Here is a 19,267-nt window from a genome sequence, read left to right on the forward strand (position 1 = left end):
AACTCAATCAAAAGATACTTCGTCAACCAATGAGTGAAATGGACTCTCTTGCATTAACACCTACTTCTACCTCACCAGATCCCTCTGGAGGTGTGGACAAGAGAGTAGAAGCCCCAGAAGAGAGTTGCGGGGAGAGGGGTGGTGGAGGGAATGTATCATCTCCCCATCAGTTTAAAAAGTTCTTCAAGTAACTGCTGGTAATGAATTCACACGCTCCCACATCACCTTTGTGCCCTCGCACCTCCCTCCTCTGACTGTTGGCAGGTCTTCACGATTTTTCTACATTCCTTCTTCTGTTTATTAAAAGTATCCATTTGTCAGAATCTTTATGAGCTCTCCAAGAGAAATAAAGACGAATGTCTCCGTAAGCAGAGGGGCTTATAAAATGGGGCTCAGCTGGGCTCACGGAGGGAAGGTGGTTCCTCCCCTGAAACAGGCAGGGACGTGGTGGGGGGGTGGGGGGGTGGAGTGGGGGAAGGGGCCAATTCCTCTGGTGGAAATTTTAAATCATTTTAACTCAGTGACAACTGCATTATGCAAATGCATCCAGTCGTTTATAACAGTTACAGCTGTAATAGCTATGGGTTTTAGAGGCGCGGTGGGACTTTAATACAGAGATCCCCTGATTCTTCTCTCTTCTGCAGAGGTGCTACGAAAATCACTGTCTGCAGCAGGAAAAGACACCCCAAGCTGAACAGAGCCTCCTTTTGAGAAACTGGACCCCTGCAGAAGTATTTAAACAGAATGTTATCTTTCAATTAAGGTAGTGAAGGGCTCTGGGCAGCTCCGAAGGCCAACGGGCAACAGAAAAATATCCTGTCTGCAAAACTAATCTTAAAAAGCAAAGAGAGGTATTCTGTGCTAATCATAGCCTTCGCCTTAGGTGGGAAATCATATACCCTTAGCACCAAGGTTCCGTTTTTGAGGGATTCTGATGATGGGGAGAGGTGTACTTCTTAAGACATAGCGTTACCATTTAACACTGAGGGAAGTTTTCTGTTGTTTAAATTCGCCAAGCATTATGCTAAACACGGGAAGTCTTTCATCCAAAATAACCTTCTTTGGCAAGTTCTATTTTCATCTCTATTTTGTAGATGAGGAAACTGAAATCTTGAGCAACTAACTGCTCACGACCACATGCTTTCCTAGCAGTGGCGTGGACACGGGAGTCTCCGAGTCCGGTGCCCCGAAGCCTTTGCCTCACCTTCCAGATCTTTAGAAATGTAAACGCATGGGCCCCACCCCACCTGAGGAATAAAACCTGCTCCAGGAAACTGTTTGAACACGTTTTCCAGAATTCTGATGGACGTTTAAGCTTGAGGAGGACCTCTGAATGAAGGCACACTTTCTCTCACTTTTTAGGAACCTCCTTATTGTCTCATCTTAAAAGATGATGTGCTCTTGGGTCTTACTTTCTGCTCTACCCCAGAGCTAATGGCCAAAGTTTTACTCTTTTAACCTACTCTTCTCTCCCCACGGCTCCCTTTTACCCACTCTGCACGTGTTCACTGAGGGTGCTTTTCACAGGCACCCTGAATCAAGTGAGAGGAACCTTGGCCTTCCTGGAGACACGGCCCCGGGGCTTATAAGATCTTTGCCGTGTAGTGAAATAGTAGGTACTGCGGCTCCTGGAACAGAGCCACCCTTCAGTAGTAACCGCTTCAGCTCACTGTCCATGTGGTGCCTTAAAAATGGGTCTTAGCCAGCCTTGCAGATGTATTCAGGGTTTGCTTCACAAAATGCATCTGTTGAGCTGTGTCGTATTTTAACCGAAGCGTGGTTCGCAGGCTCCGCGAATGCTAATGGGCTAAAAAAGGAAGGTTCAACCAGGTGTTACTGTAAATAGACTTCCGAGATTCACTCCCTGCATCTGGAACTGAAGGTTCGAGCACGAGGCGTGGCGAGCTTTTGTTGTGTTTCATACGAAAAGTACTTAAATTTTATTTTGCTTACCATCTGCTTGCGCCTACCCTGTGACAATCAGTTTGGTCTAGCAAAGGTTTGAAAGATGGCGAGGCATACCAAAAAATCTGCAATATTAATTTCCCTAAAATCTCACACAAGCTGCCTTGGAAATAGGGTATCAGCCTAAACCATAGACCCATTGAGAGCTGACTGCAAGATTAATGACTTGTCCTGCACTGATTTCCTCCCATTAGCAATCAGTGGGTCTGCTCCATCTGTCATTTTCCTGGAAAGAAAATGTGTGTTTAATTTGCCAGGAACTTCTAACTTGGCTTTGTGAAAGGAGTGCCCCACGTACATTTGGTGACAACGCCTTCCAAGTGAATTATATTCGGGTGGTCAAACTGTCCCATGATGCTGGCCTCACTCAGGAAGTCTCTCCTCTGTTTATCTGTATAACCAGCTTTCAGGGTCTTGATGGCCACACAGATCTCTCTCTTGCCAGGCACTTTGAGACGCCCACTGCATACTTCACCAAATTCACCTTTGGGAGAGAAAACGAATCAACGATGGACCAGAAACACATTCAAGATGAAAGCAAGAGCTAACATTTGTTGCTACTTACACGCCAGGCACTCTGCTAATGTTTTACATAGATCAAGGGAATTTCACGTACACAGATATTTACATACATACCTGTACACGCGATATGTTCGTACACGTTTGTATAATCCGCATAGGTATATTTAATGTCCACAAAGAAAACAGGCTTGCTTGTTAGAGAGACACTCAAACACCTACCAACTCCTATGACTTTTTCAATCTTAATGCAGGATGCGTCGATTTCTTTGGCAAATTCTCGAACTGCTTGGTTGGGATCTTCATAGGTAAAGGGGTCCACGTAAGTTCTAACACCTAAGCAATAAACACGTGACAGGTTGGCAGAATACTTCTCAGAAACCGCTAACGAACTTAAGTTGTCCGCGTCTAAAAATATTTAGCAGAGGAAGTTTTCTTAGCATGACAAACATACTTAGCGATAGACATACAGAAATGTTGAAACTCTTGCTCTGGTTTTCATTAGTGGGTAAACAAAGAATTGGTAGCTACTTAAGAGGCCACAGCTCTACTGACTTCCTGGAATGTCTTCACCCTTCAAGGAGGAAATTTTAAAAACAAGCCATCCCGTGGAGGAAAAGAGAGTCTCTACAAGAAAATTTGGGATGTGTTAAGCTGAATACCTTTGTGCAAGTCGGTTGCTCGTGTCCCACCCACCATCTGCAGCTATATTTGCTCAGGGAAGATAATGGCAACTTCCTTTCTTAATCGGCCATGTTTACACGGTGCCCGATATCGGGACCAATTAAGCACGTGACCGATAATTAACAAATGAAGATGAAAGCTAGGTTAAAATAGATAAGAGGGACAATGCTAGCTAGCTGACTGGAGAATATACACGCTGTGTTGGGCTTCCACATTTATTCTGCTTTGGAAAGAAGGTGTTATAAGTAAAGACACTGAAGGTCATCCGAAAGCTGCAGTTGGAGAAAATGTTACAGCCTCGTTGTGAATGGTTGGAATATCAGGAGGTGTCATTCAGCCAAACCCCACAGACAACTCGCAGCCGAAATTCAGAATGTCCCAGGGCTGCGGGGACAAGAAGCATCAGTAATTCCTGGGACCCCTCCTTTCCCTGCCAGAGCTCCTAGGGCTTTGGGGCACAGAAAGGGGGTAGGGCACTGGTTGGCCTAATCTCCTTGATTTTCCGGAACTATCAGTCTTGTCCTCATCATCTCATTTAAATTAAAAAAAAAAAAAAAAAAGTCACGTTTGTTTTTAAAAATATATATACCGCATGCAAATTTTAAAAATATGGTTTTAGAAAGAAAATAAGGTGACTAAATGGAAGGTTGTCAGACATTCCATAGCCTTTATTGCTTTATATGCTGTAGCCAAGAAAATCTTTCTCAAGATGATTCTTCCTACCCCTAGTTTCTCTCTTCCTTCCACCTCCCTGTGCTGCTGTCCAATAGGGCACTTATTAGCCACACCTTGCTATTTACATGTAAATTACTTAAAATCAAAGAAATTAAAAACGTGCTTCCTCATTCACACTTGCTACTTTTCAAGTATTCAGTAGTGCACGTGGCTACTGGCTGATGTGTTGGACAGAGCAGGTAGAGGACAACGCCATCATCTCAAAACGTTCTATTGGATCTTAAGAATCTTCTACCTCGTCAAGTCATTCTAGGGCCAGTTCTTTGAACTTATTCTTTGACCCCCGAATAAGCAGAACCCACTAAAGAGATATTAGTAGTCCTGAATGCCACAGCACATATTGTTGGGGGTAGAGCGATTACTGTTCGTTCCTTGTTCTTTTCCTCTCCAAAAACTGTATCTTACAAAGATGAGAAAAATTGTCACCTGTTAAGCCTTGTCACCCAGCTACACAAATGACCAGCAAGACCAATACTTTTTCAGGGTAGACAGTAAAATAAGGAATAAGAAGAATCGAAAGGAAGTTTCCCCAACCCCCATCTTTAACCTCACTCAAAACAATCCCAAATCACTTATTTCAGTGGGAAATAAGGACATTACTTAGATAATTCTATGAAAGAGCTATAATACTGATAGCCACATGAATTTAATGCAGGCATTTCTAAACTGAAAACACGAGACAGAGTCTAAAAATAAAATTTATTCTTAATCCAATTTTTGTACCTTGATTCAAATGTTTCTCTTCATCTGCTTCTTGTTTAGCTTTACTGTATTTACTCCGTCTATTAAAAATTAAAAAAAAAACACACACACAATTATTTTCAAAAGTAGTAAGCCACAAGATAAGTTCTTTGCTACCATACTATATATAAGTCAGGCAAATAAAAATACTGTGCACATTTCACAGGCAAGTAAACTGAGGTTTATGGAAAGTTTGCTGGTGAATAATGGTTTCAAACACAATCAGAACTGATTGTGAGTCTCTGCTTTTTTTTTTTTTTTTTTGAGAGAGAGAAATCATTAGTGGGGGAGGGGAGAGAGACAATCTTAAGCTGAGGGCTGTGGAGCCCTCAGCAGAACTTGATCTCACCACTGTGAGATCATGACCTGAACCAAAATCAAGAGCTGGACGTTTAACCAACTGCACTAAACAGGTGCCCCAGAGTCTCTGCTCTTACCCACAATGTTAGAAACTAAGGTGATAAAGCAAATATTTTATAATATAATTTCAAATCTCCAGAATCAATTTCTCTTATTGAAGATAGATTATAAGTTTATTGGCTAGTTTTCCCATACATATTCCAAAGTAAAATAAGTTTCCATGGGTGAATTATGGATAAATCAAATGGCGATAATGTTCAGTATGTGATAAGTAAAGTAAGTCCTGTTGCTACAACCACAAAAACCACTACCAGAAAAAAACTCATTATCATATTATATGATATTCTTAAAACAATAGTTTTGTGGTTATTGACAAAAACCTCATTATCATATTATGATATTCTTAAAACAATACTTTTGTGGTTATTGGTTTCAGCTGCTGCTTACAAACTCCTAAATTATTAATGAAAATTTAAAAGGTAAATATTTGCGCTTTCTACTTGATCACGTTCCTTAAGAGTTTGTAGAAAACTTGAAAGAGTAAAAATGAGAAGTTTCCATTTGTAGCCGAAATCTCTTTCCAAAAAAATGGCGTATGGTCTCACATTTGGTATTCTGCTCTAAATGTCCTAAAGAAATGAGCTTTGGGTGTTACAAAAGTCTTGGGAGTCAGAAATCTTGAATACGTATAAATCTTAAATCAATAATTTTGATACGTTATATATGCATGCCTGTGTGTATATATATGTGTATGTGTGTATATCACTGAAATGAATCAAAAGCTCAACTCAGTTGGTATAACGGATTTCTAAAGTTTGGGGGACGATGAGGTCAAATAAGTGAATAAGATGTGTACGTTTGTGTTTCTGTCCCAAATGTAAAGTGCACTGGCGTTCACTGGAGTTTATAATCGTCTCCTAGTTTCTAGGAGCTTTACAGACAAGTTAAGTCCAGATTTCTTACAATGAGGAAACTGAGGCCATAAAGCATCTCGGCAGTGTGGTCCTATCAGAGTCTGGACCCCTGAAACCCTGAACTTTGAAAAAGTAGAGAAGGGTGGGATGATCCTGTAAAAGAGAGAACAGCAGAGAACCTAACGGGGCCGAACTGGACAACCGGAGATGCGGTCCCATCACGGTCCCCCATCAGCTCCTGATTGTCCTCGGTGCAGGATCCAGCTCTGCGATCGGGCCCTCAGGGCCTGCAGATGTCTCTCTGTGCGTTGTCATTTCCCTGCAAGTAATACCACCTTCCACTTGTACACCGCATTTCACTTTTCAGAGTGTTCCGGACACATTATCATCCCCTCCGCTAACTGTTTACAAAGCAGGAAGCAGCTTGGTAAACAGAGACCTCAGTCACTCATTCTTACACAAGCGTGTAGAATTCTTGCATTTTTACTTTGCTTTCAACTTTTTAAAGAGCCATCGTGTCTATTATTGAATCCTATCTTCACGACAACCCCAGGGAAGTAGGCAGCCAGACAAACATGCTCAGTTCCACAGCACATGGGGCAAGCGATTCACCCACGACCCTCTTAGCAAGGACAGGAGTGCGTCTCCCCTGATCTGCTCACTATCTCGCATGCCCCTCGTAGTGGAGATGAAGTTATATCAAGATATCTGATGAGAGTTATTTTAAGTAATACTGTATTTTATATCAGTATATCCACTTAAGTTGGATTCCACCGCTTTGAAAAGCCATTGCTTCGTCAAGGAAACACAACACGTCGAAATGTCCCGAAACCAAGCGTCTGGATGGGAGATGTAGTCGGCCCCTCCCCGCCCCCTTCCCCTTTTAAAGGAAATAGAAGTGTTAGGTCAGGGACTATGAAAACAAGATTTTATGTCAGGGAAACGCGTGGCGAGGTCCCAGGGGTGTGATAGGGTCCTGCCAGTCTGTGCGATTGTATCTTATCAGCGTTCCTAAAAGCATGATCTAAAATTACAAGTATATCTCTCGAACCACTTAAGATTTCCAATACTGATTTGAATGTCTTTCCTTTAAAGAAGCAAAACAATGCATAGAGCAGAGGAGAGCTTTGGTACCAACTTTAAATGGCCAGCGAGTCGGTCAAAAAGACCCTGAAATATCCCAACAGAAACAAGGGCCTCCAGCTGTCCAGGAGTGCAGTTATCTGTTTTACATCAAGCACCTCCATTAAATATGTGCAAAGCCAGAGGAAATGCAAAATGGCAGGGATCATTAATTATAAGGTGGCCACGCCCACCCCCTCCTCAGACTTCTAAACATAGAAGGAGGAAGTAAATTAGAGGGGAAGGTGTAGTTTTAAAGAAACTTCTTGACTTGCAGTGTTCCTTGGAGAGGACCCTCCAGGAGTCCAGAAAATGCTGGGAAAGAAACACAAGACATTACTGTTCAAAGACGAATGGTAGCCTGATTAGCTTTTCCATGATACACTGGAAAAGGAAATGCCCAAGTCAGGATCCATCTGTGTCACCTGATGACTCTTTTTCCTTGGCTCAGGGTTGGACAAAGTGTACGTTAGCGTTCCAGGAAAGCCCACTGAAGTTGGGTTGGCCAGGCCGGAGGAAACCACACAGCCTAAAAAGTGCTAACTCTAAACTGACATCCAAGGCCGATCACCTGAATGGCAGAAGGAATCCTTTGTTGCTGAAGATCTTCTAATTCCTGGGATTTGGGCAATCTGATTGTAACAGGGTGGGGTGGGCGGGGAGGGGCTTGTTAGTGAATGCTCCAGAAGGAAGCCGGGACCTTTCATCTGCAGGAGGGAGAGGAAAGCCTCCCCTTCAGGTGGAGCTGGGAGGCAGAGCTGAGCCCTCCCCAGCCCTCCGTCAAAAGGGGGGCGGAATCAGGGTATTAGCAGGCATTGTTGAGGAACAGCGTGAGCCCCAAGCACTGCCCTCCCAACCCATGTGTCCTTCTGGCACCTTGACTATTCAATAAAACAAACAAAGCCTTGGAGGGGGAGCGTGGCAGGGGCCCAGCACAGGAAAACCCTGCTTTTATTAAAATACTAACTTCCCTGATCAAGTGGATGGATTTGATTGATGTGGTTCACTGTTCCAAAACTAATTAGCAAAAGGTAAGTAATTTATTCAGCTAAAGTGCAGATTAAAGAAGATAAAGCAATGTAATAACCAGCACGGCTCCAGGAGGACCCTTTGCAGCATTTAATGGCATCACCCATGAAGATTCATAGAGGCTATCCTTCTTTTTCCCCTTCCTTAAGCTGTCATTGTTCTTGCACCAAATGATGTCTAAATGTTCTTCATGAGCAACATTTTGAAATGGTTGGAATTGAACCGTACAATTGCACGCAAGTTGTTTAGAAATGTTCCCAGAGTACCATCTGCCCCCTCATTGTATGAATTTACATGACTCCATCAGAGCCAATTGAGGCTAACATTTGAGTGCATTCATTCTTATGTGATCATAATATTCCAATTAGGACACCAGGCAAGATAGATACAGACTGAATGGGAACTGGCTCAGCGTTACGCGAACAGTTAGCTCCAAAGTAGAAAATCGTGGCCTTCATTCGAAGACAAAATCAACGTGCCAAGTCTGACTTTATGGTGTGCGTTAGGCGTGCACATGAACTTACAGACTGCGACTGCTCCCACCAGCCCTGAGACTCCTGAGATCGGGGTCCGCTCGGACCGTCCGCGTGGGCTTTTGACGTAGGTCAGTTTTTTTCAGTTCGGAAGACATGAAAATAATCTATGCCAGTATCGGTAGCCAGGGAAGATGGATTCCTGTCCTGATCAGGCGACTAAGTAGCTGTGGGACCTTGGTTTAGTTAATTGTTTAACCTCCTCGCCAGGCCTCGAGATCCTAATACAGAAGACCCCAGTGTTAGAATTAAGTAGTTTCGTACACCAGAGCCACGGGTATATATGTTTTCAGAAATCTTGCGGCAACCACCTCATTTATTTTCTTAGAATCAATTCACTTGTTTTTTTCTTTAATTCTAATAAAAAGGGGACAGTCAGCATACCCCAACATGAATGGACATAACAATAACCCAGTAGAACCAGCCATCATTAGAAAGTCAGTACAAAAACCTCCATGCCTGGTTATCAGGCAATACTTGTCTCTGATCACCAAAAGAGAGAGGAGAGACTCATCTTGTATTCTAGCCTCTTCTTAGAAGTTTTTCTTGAATAATCAAATATTATTTGGGGGAAGGGCACACTGGCCTAAAGCAACCCAGATTAATAGTATTTGGGATAACCTGATGAAATCACGAATAAAGAAGCAGGGATCAGAGAAACGTAACACATTCGATCATCAGTCCCGGAGGTGATGACCTTCTCGCTGCATTTTATGATGTCATTGTTAACAGTCCTTTCAAAAATCACTTTAGCTAGCAATAAAGTGGTTCCACTGCGGAGACCACAAGTAAATACCCGCAGCAGTATGGGGACACGGTGTCATGCTTCTGAGAGAACGCACACGCGTGGTTTGGGAGAAACTTTCTAGGGACAGCATCGCATAGATACAAGGCGAACAGCACGTACACGGCCCCGCAGCAAGGACACTGTGTGCCCACAAAGCTGACACGGTCTTCTAATTACAACTCAAGGGCCGGAGGACACACGGACCATAGACGCTTCTAAAAAAATGTAAGGTAGTTAGCTTAAGATCACGTGGGTGGTAAAAACATACAATACGTCTTAAGCCAACGTACTCGGCGTATCATTTCAAATACGTAAATAAAGTTTATAAATGTGGGGGTTTGATGCTTTCTCTGAGCTCCCTGAATGGTTTATACACGCAAGTTGGCCGAAAGGAAAAAGGGGATCTTCTCACTGAGAAAGGAATGGAGATTACCCTGGCTCGCCTACAGCTCAGGCTTCTCAGTAGAAAGGAAATATAGTAAATGAAACAATTGCTATCAAGGGAAAAAAAAAAAAAATTCTAGCAAGATACCAGCTGTGAGCCTGAGGCCGTTTCCTCTTTCCTCAATGACAAATTAGCACCAGACAGATTTTTCTTTGAGGTGATCAGAAGGGCTGAAACTTTTCTCGCTGTGTGGGTCCCTGCCCTCTACTTCTTAAAAAAAAAAATCTCACATGGCATCATGTGGGCCTCCGTTGGAGGGGGATCACCTTAAAAGGGGGTCTCTCCGTCTCTAGCACTGACTCGGCCATCAACATTCTGTGGCTCTAAAACGTTAAGCAGCAGCCCTATCATTTTCCAGCCAGGATATTCCAGGGGTTGGTTTCCAGACTGGTCGGCGAGATCATTTGGGGGTGCCGCTTACTACCTTTTGCACTGAAAGCACGGACCAGACTTCTGTCTGCACAACCCATCTCCTCCCTCTTCACCTGTTCTTGTCGCACTGAAACATCTGTACTGCGGCGTGACAGAACACACAGCCTGCGTGCGGAGGACAAGCAGCTGAGTGTGCATCAGCGGGTGCAAAGCCTGTCAGCTACCTGGCTCCAGGCGGCTTTCCCGTGACAGCTTTATGGCCGACACTAAAGAAGAATCAATAGGAGGGCAAGGGGTTGACATTTCATTTTCTAAAAAGTGATCCATTGAGGACCAATCACCAAGCGGTGTTTATCAGCCTTGGGAAATGACATTTTTTTTTTAATGGGGGAGAAGGGACAAGAATCATCGCTGGGTAACTCGACAGGCTCAATTCTCGAAGGTGGGGACTCATAATTGGAAATCCGATGCATCCTCCTATCCATTCTGTCCTAAAGAATAAAGTGATCAATAAAGGCAGCACGGAAATCAAGTCATCAAGTTTGCGATTCTATGTTCTATAGCTCCAAGCTTTTAATAAGCCTGTCTTCCTGCATGACATTTTCATGCGCTTTTCCTTTCTTTTTGTCAAAGCAGAACATCCGGAAGAAACTTAGGATGGGGTGACTTCTTCCTAATTATTCCCGTTGCTTTGGTATCGTTAAGGTAACTTGAAAAGACAAAGGTAACGCTAAAGAAACGCTGGTCGCATAGACGAAGGCTCCCATCAACATCAAAGAGGAGGTTGAGACACAAGACGAGACCCACTTTCTGCAAACGAGTATCCTCTCAGATGGTTCCGAGCATCACATGGTGCTGAATTTTAGCCAAATGTTATTTTGAGGTGGAGGAAATTAAGAATTTTTTTCGTAGTTTGAGACTTTTAAATGTCTTTCCTTTCTGCTAAAAATTATTGCAATGCACCGTCAAATTTTCAGAGGCGGAAATGTGTGATAATGAAAGCAAGAGCCCATGTGATTTTCATAACCCCCCCCCATCCCGCCATCAGAAATGGATATAGATTATTGCACACAGTTGCCCGTGTGTTTGTGTGCCCGCCATGTGGACATACGCAAGACCCAAAGGCAATGGACAAGCAAGAGGTTCATCCTGACTGACTTCCACAATCAAATGCCAGGAAAGGTAAGTCCGTCTGGAATTCAAATTCTGGGGGCGCCTGGGTGGCTCAGTCGGTTGAGCGTCCGACTTTGGCTCAGGTCATGTTCGCGCGGTCTGTGAGTTAGAGCCCCGCGTTGGACTGGCTGCTGCCCAGTGCAGAGCCTGCTTCAGATCCCCCTTCCCCTGCTTGCATGCTCTCTCTCTCTCTCTCTCTCTCAAAAATAAACATTTTTTTAAAAAATCTTAAAGAAAAAAAGTCAAATTCTGTTTAGGCCAAATTGAAGTTTCCAAAGACTGAGATATAGCAATATATGGGTGCGACAGGCACGTCTATGTATGTTTCATGTATGTAACACAGCAAAAGGAATAAGCCGTTCGAGGTTCTTCGGGATGGAACTCATGGCTCTAATCAAACATGCTGCTATGGACTTTGCACCGAAAAGAACAAACACAATGACAAATGTAGGTGGTGCGTGCTCACAATGAGTTCTTGTTCCATACTGTAGGAGAGTGACCGTGATTGATTTCTACAATACTGGACATTCGGGACAGTGGGAGAGGAGGCATGATATTAATAAATACATGTGACAACTGAGACCATCCGGGCAAATTAGGATATGCAGTCATCACCCTAATTATAAAGTATATCACAAAGTGAAGAAAAAGCACCATGGCTTGCTCAGGCCAGTGGCAATGGCCAGAGGCATTGTCGTGATATCACCGAGTTAGTTCACCAACAGCAGAGGCAGAGAGAGACAGGATACAACGGACCCTAGCCAGGGAGCCGAGCATGGCTACTGGGTAAGCCAATAGTGGGTCTCCTATTAAGGCAACGCAATGATCCTAGACCAGTACTGCGCCTTTCTGAGATCATTTTCCTCTTCTATTACATGAAAGCGGTTATGTTTAAGGTGATCATTTTTGACATCCCCAGGTTCTGCTTTTCTTTTTTTTTTAATTTTTTAAATTTGTTTTGCCAAAAGCTCCACCTTGTGAAATAGCGGACAGCATAGGGGAGTGAAGGTTGGAGAAGCCTAGAAGTGGGCACATATTGGAGCTAAGTGGCCGTCCCTCCTCCCCCTCCCCCCCCCGCCCATTTCCTCGGGAGCCTCTGGGGAGGGCAATAATCAAAAACATTGACTGCCTGGTCATTTTCATTTCTCCCTCTCTTTTCTAGATTGTTTTTCAAGTATCAAGTTAGTTTGTAGACTTTCACAGAAGAACAAGTAATCTGCTGTTTTAGATTCATCTCCAAGAACAGTGCGATGCCCACAGCATGCTTAACGGTTCTCCTTGTTGATGGCCTTTCCTGAAAGAAGATTGAGCGCAGAGCCCAATTATTTGCTTTGGTTGCAATTATTATTCACTGAACTCACGTTGAAGCACCTACTGTGTGCTGACTTCTCTACTTTACCCATCAAAATTCTGTCAGTAACTCTTACGGGCAGATCTTCTAAGATCCTCTATCCCTACTTTATAAAAGGGGAAAAAAGACGGAAAGAGTTTAAGTGATAGAGCTGACCAATGGTAGGACTCAAATTTTGGACCCACGTTTTATATGGCTTCTTTTTTGCTTTGGCAGTAAGTCCGAGCTTAAGAGAGGTATAAATGTAACACCTTACAGCTCAGAGTATCTAGAAATCTCTCATTGGCTTGCTTTTCGGCTGGGTTTCCAGGAATTAGCTGGGTCTTTCCAGGACTCTCAGCTGCCACCAGTCACAGCCAACAGCTCCAGCAGGGACGTGGGGAGATCAAAGCCAAGAGCAAGGAGCTGGCCACCGCACATGCCCTGTTTATGATGTTAATCAAAAGCCTGGGCTTTGTGGGGAGGAGACAAAAAGCTCCCTCATAAAAACCCGAGATGGGGGGTGGGGTGGGCAGTGAGTGGCTTAAGTGCTTACCTCCTACTGATGACAAAAGCCGCAATGAGAATGACCACCAGCACCACACTGCCTGAGACGGAGACCAGGAGGACTGTGGAGTTAGCCCCATCTCCAATGATCCGGGAGGGCACTGGCAAAGACAGTGACACAACAATCACCTCTGGGAAGGTCCGAGGAGCTAGAACGTCTGTCTGCCTGGGGCACAAGTTCCAAAGTGCTGAAGCCATGTGGACCGCTCAGAGCCTCTCTTGCCCTTCGGTAAGTGCTTACACAATGGGATTTCTAAGAGAGCTTTAATGGGATGAAGACGTTCTCTGTATAACTGCATAAAGAACTTCAACCAGAAGATTCTTCTTAAATCCCCTGGTAAACATTACCGCCCGTTGTTTTTCTTCTTTCCATTTCTAGTTTCAGCCCTAACGCTTATTTAATGATCTGGTGCGTTCCTTAGTGAGAAGCACACTTGGAAATTTCAAAAACGACAAGCAGGTTTGAATACTTACCCACCCCTCACCCCAAATCTATCAAAACCCTGCTTACTATTGCCCAGCTCAAAAGCCACGTCCTCTTTGAAGCCTTCCAGGAATATCCCCCCAAAATGTCAAACCCCTTCAGATTCAATTCTAGAGTACTTCCTCTTCTGTTTTTATATTCATATTTTATTTCACAACTTGTGAATAAAATTACTTTCTAGAACTGACATTGAAAATTCTTCTCTACCGTCTCCTTCTCAAGTAAGCTCAACTTTGGTTGGTTAATTACACAGGGGGAGCCATCTTATGGAAACTGCTTACTCATCGGGCATGTCCTTTGTTAACATTTTCCATTCAATCAATTAGTTGGTCCAACTCACAATGTTGAAAGATTTGATATATTGGTCCAAAGAGGCTTTAAAAAAAAACCGATCTGACTTGGTTAAAACAGATTCCCAGAAAGAAATAAAAGGGGGGGGGGGGAGGGGCCCCTTCTTTACTCTTCCCAGGGAGGAAACTTCCTATCTTAATGCAAGAGAGCTATGCAAGGCTCAATCGGTCCACTTAGCAGCCCCATCTTTCATCATTTATAGAAGACTCAAAATAAAAAAATAAAGAAGAAAACATTTTCAATCATACAAAAAGGTTAGATAATACGAAAAATGCTCTTTTCTAAATAGCACGGGATTTTCCAAGTTACAGACATCTTATTTCCACGCAGTGTTCGTTGCAACAGAATGTTTGCCTGACCCAAGATTAGGTACAGCTCCTTGGATTTCACTGTAATGTGATTTCACCTGGACTGTAAAAAAGGGCCTCAGCAGCTGATACCTGTGTTGGTCGTGACCTCTAGGGGCTCACTGAAGTCTCCATAGCCGGCTGCTGTCCTGGCTCGCACATGGAACACGTAGGAAGTCAGAGGATTCAGGCCTTTGATATCCGTGTTTCTGGCAGCCGTCCGGACGATCCGGTAGCTTCGCTCATTCTGATCCTGCATCGTGGGGACGATAAAATTGGGGAAGGTGGTAAATAAATCCCTCACCTACTCTAGGCCCAATTTTAAAGGAACCAGGCCAGGGCACTCAGAAGTTGAAAGTAAGTAGAGATTGCTAAACTCTCTAAACCTTATATTCTCTTTGATGTGGGAAGTACCACTGTTACATGTTGGATGCGGAAAGACACGTGGAGTTCAGGTATGATCACCATTGACGCTGACCATATCCAGACCTTTACTTATAATCTTTTTTGAGAAGAACATCAGACGATGGCTGGTGGCTTTTCTCACTCCACAGTTGACAATTTAGGAGAAATAGCTGTAAGAAGTTCTCTTGTCTCTTTCTATTTTCTGTCTAGAAAATGTCAAAAATGTTGTAATCTGGTTTCAGTGAAAAATAAATCCTGTCCCTTTTCTGCTTTTAATAAGGAAGCCAATAAGTGATTGTCTTTAAAAAGAAAGAGAAGTCAATTGTTCATTTTCTAGACAATCTTGAATGCAAATAGCTCTCTTCAGAATCCTGTCCTTTATGAGAGACAAGTTATTTGTAAAAATAATGTCTTTCTATAACTTTAAGAGGCTGAAAAATGTAATTTTCCTTCCCCGATTTTCTATTAAAAGTCATCAAAACCCACACCTTGATTCTGAATAGCAGTGATCTACTTAAACAGATCATTATTTCGACTTTTATGAGTCACTCTCACTGATAGAAGGCTTATATATAAGAACTTCTTCGCTATCTTGATTCCCATTACTCGAAAGAAAAAAAAAATGGTTATATTAGAACACAATGTATTTTTCCTATTTTTCAAGATAACTGATTTAATACATAAAATTCATAATTGGATTCGATTGGGGAACAAAATGCATTTGGTTTTGAAATTCACTGGTACTCTGGATTTACAACTGGCTAAGAACTAGAGAGACAAAGGAAGAAAGGAGGGGAGGGAGGGAGGGAGGGAGGGAGGGAGGGAGGGAAGGAACAGAAAGAAGGAAGGAAGGAAGCTTGCTCATCCAAGTAATACCTTCTCGTAATACTTGACTTCATACTCCAAGATCACCCCATTGGGTCTATCTGGTTCCAGCCAAGCCAGAGCAACACTGTACCTTGTGACTTCTTTAGCCTGGACCAAAGCAATGGACGATGGTGCTATTGGGAAAACAAACAAACAAACAAACGAAAACAAAAGACATCTTGCTTTAATGGGGAAGAAAATGGCGGTCTCAGTCAATAATTTCATTCTACTTAAGAAGAGTGTCAAGGATTTACTTGTCGTCCCCCCCCCGCCCCCGCCCCCGGTCCCCATTTCACTCCTTCCCAGGACAGAGGTGTACCAGTCATACGATTCTCTTCAATACTGCGGCAGACGGTTTGTCTTAGAAAGATAACCTCTGAAGTAAGAGCCTGGTCGGTCCACAGGCCTGTGGCGTCACCTCCACAGAGTTTGCAGCCATGTCTCACAAAAGGCTGGAGGTACAGAGAACACCGCCTGCTTCTTTATTTTGGCAAGCCAGGAAAGGCACTGGAAGAGCTCCTCTTGAGCTGAGTAAAACTGCACCTCATCCCACCTCCAGAGTCATCTTACAGATCTTTAATTTTATACCAGCAGGGGAATTTGCAACTCTTCCCGGAGTACTGTAGGACATGCAAATAATCTATATCCTTTCCAACATAGATAAAAGTACTGTTCCATTGTAGCTACGTCTGCCGTGTGGCACGATGATGTAAATTATGATGAACCCAAATAAAGCGTCGATGTTCTCTCTGCACATGTGTGACGTTTTGCAGCTATTTTTACAGAAGCTGAGACCTTGCTTTTGCCTGTTGAGGAGCAAACTTTCTTCATTCCCCGAAAACAGACACAAAAACGGTCCTCTACCAGGTGTGTTGTGGGGGGGCGGGGGGGAGTATTTTGAGATCTTTAAAACCAGGCTGCCCTCTTCTTCCTTGTGATGGTCACATCTCCAGCCCGCTGTTGTCGAGCTCTGCTGTGACTGACAATGACACAAATGTGCCATTACAGGGAGAAGAGGGGCATTCATGAAATCTGTAATCTTACCTAACAAAGCTGGTCTGTACAACCAGAGATTAGGGGGATCTTCCTAAATTGAATGCATATACTTGTTTGTTACCAAATCGGGGGAAAATGCGAAAACAGACATCAAACAATGGCCCCTGGGGAGCAACATCATAGTGTCCTGCTCTTTCCCAGCACACACACAACAGCTAAACCCTAACTCAGAGGAAACAAGAGAACAAGTGAAAATTAATTGTCACTAAAAATGAACCGGGGCTAACTTCAAACACCCTTGACCATATCTGACAGGTATCTTGATGGAAAGGAAAGCAACCAGAGATGCCATCATCCCACAAGGGAACCTTCCAGCTCAAGTTAATCCAGCAGGGAGCACCTCCCGGAGGCCTGGATTGGGCAGCCTGGCATCTCCCTTAGGGGTGCTTCAAGAGGGCGCGTGCGCGTCCCCACGCGCGGGCACACGCACCCACCCTGCCCTATTTCTCTCTCCCTCTCCTTCTCCCCCGAAGCTATTCCAGACTGAATCTCAGGCATAAACACAAGTGAAAGATACAGTGGATACACATGTCCTCCATCAAAGGCAACCCCAAGGTTAGTAACAATACCCAACTGGATGCACAGAGAGCTGTGTGCCGCAGCCATATGGAAGCCACTGAACATCTGAAGAAAATGAAAACCGGAAATGTGCTCATTAGCGGCATTAGGCTTCCCTCCCCCAACACACACAGACGCACACGCACGTTTTCCCTCTCTCTCTCTCTCTCTCTCTCTCTCTCTCTCCTTCCCGGTTGACACGGAACCATTGTCCAGCAAAATGCCAGCAGTGACTTTCTGAAATACGGAGATCGCAAGAAGGCTAAGAAAGCTGCCCGGCTGTGAAAAGCTATTTCACTCCAGGTAATAAATACATTGCCTAACAGAGCACTTTAGCATACACTCCATAAAAAGGGGCTCTTTAAACTCCGATGTTCGGGATTGGAAAGTGAAACAGAAAAACAAGGACTTTAGAAAGAAAGCGGTGGGGGTGGGGTGGGGGGGGATCATAAAGTTATAAAATGGACTTTCTCTCAGAAACGGCCTGGGTCGGATCCTGATAAGTGGCAGATTCCTCGGGAAAGAATTGCCCGGCTGCCCTTGGGGCGCACTGACGAACTGAGCTGGGTTTCTCTCTGGTTGGGTTACCGCTAAACTGCTGCACGTGGGCCATGAACCTGATTTCCATTTTAGAAGTTGGGGCGGCAGGGTTTCCGTGCCCACTGAAGGGGAAGATGAACGCAACCGAAGTGCTCATAATATCGCAGGCAAGGAGTTCACAACACAATCACGTGCACTAATAGAATATCCCTAATGCGGCTCGAGGCGGAGAATCCGTGCGCACAAATGTGCAAATAAACCAACAGTGCGCGCTCTAGCTCGGCTGTCGTAAAAATGGGAGAAAACGAGACAGAAAGAGAAATGCAGCGTCCTTCTAATTCCCGAAAGGTATTATGCCGTGTGGCTGTCATGTCTGAAGTCTTTCTGAACGGACGTGCTCAGGAAAGCCTGTGTACCAGGCCACAGCGACAAAGGCATTCCGTCGCCAAGTGAGATTGAGGAAATATACCAACTGCACAGCAGTCTAACAGGGCAGCCCTTCCTTCCCCGGAGGAGAGCGTCTTACCTTCGCTGGCACAAAGAACACCAGTCTGGAAAACTCTGGGCTTCACCGCACTGCCACTCTGGAGGAAAGAGGCAATCTGGATCCGCGCCACATCGTAAGCCACGTAGGGGGTTCTTCCCTCACCCTTCCTACCCTGCTTCCAATCCAGCCTCCAACTCCACATCTGGAAGCCATCGCCTGCCACGTGGGCCCGGCTGCAGCTTGCTTCCCCAGATGAGGCAGTTGGCAATGGCACTTCTCGATTGTTCTCCTACCCCAATGGTCCCCGAGCTCGTTTTCTCATGCCGTCCATGTAGCTGCTGCCGCATCCCTCTGCGACGGGTGCTGTGCTTTCAGCGATATTTTTCTTGAGCCAACACCCTCTATTGACTCGAGTTGTACTTAGAAAGCCCCATTCCTGATATACATGAAATCTTGTTATCACTGGCAGTTAATAGCGGGTAGCCAGAAAAATGAATATGGAAATAAACAATGCTGTCAAGGTTGGCTGGACATTCTTGCCTCCTCTCCGTGCCTTACCAAAAATAGAGATTAGCCCCGGGTGAGAGACGCATTAAGGATAATCCCTGCACCAGGTTGAGATTCTGGAGTCACTGAGAGAGAACTGGGAAGAAACAAACTTTCACACAGGGCAACTCAGTATTACAGAACGGTCCACGGGGACTTTCACTAACATGATCTCTGACGCCACCATTGGGATGTTTCCACATTTTGGTAAATCCTGTCGAGTCCTTGTCAATTAGAAAGGTTTCGGATCCCGGGTCCAGACACCCCAGGGCTCTGTCCTCTGCTAACAAATTTGCAAGACGATCTACTGATAGAATAACAGATTGAACACTCTCCTCCCTCAAAGATAA

The 19,267-nt window shown here is 44.3% G+C and overlaps 1 protein-coding gene and 1 long non-coding RNA gene across 5 annotated transcripts in view; one reads left to right on the forward strand and one right to left on the reverse strand.

Annotated features, from left to right (window-relative positions):
- Nucleotides 1–19,267, reverse strand: part of EPHA4 (EPH receptor A4) — a 151,936-nt gene that overhangs the window by 21,231 nt on the left and 111,438 nt on the right. For all 4 annotated transcript variants that reach the window (XM_086719741.1, XM_086719739.1, XM_025935207.2 and 1 more), the window contains 6 exons: nt 15,740–15,864; nt 14,552–14,711; nt 13,266–13,377; nt 4,627–4,685; nt 2,707–2,820; nt 2,264–2,449 (listed from right to left, as the gene is read on the reverse strand). In XM_086719741.1, coding sequence (XP_086575867.1) covers nt 2,264–2,449; nt 2,707–2,820; nt 4,627–4,685; nt 13,266–13,377; nt 14,552–14,711; nt 15,740–15,864 — 756 coding nt within the window. The remainder of the gene's footprint in view (nt 1–2,263; nt 2,450–2,706; nt 2,821–4,626; nt 4,686–13,265; nt 13,378–14,551; nt 14,712–15,739; nt 15,865–19,267) is intronic.
- On the forward strand, nt 13,374–13,943 carry LOC147578692 (uncharacterized). Its single transcript, XR_015255578.1, has 2 exons — nt 13,374–13,505; nt 13,656–13,943. It is a non-coding gene; the product is annotated as an uncharacterized LOC147578692 (long non-coding RNA).

Source organism: Puma concolor, chromosome C1, assembly GCF_028749965.1.
Source record: "Puma concolor isolate L17-30 chromosome C1, mPumCon1.1.hap2, whole genome shotgun sequence".
Taxonomy (NCBI): Eukaryota; Metazoa; Chordata; class Mammalia; order Carnivora; family Felidae; genus Puma; species Puma concolor.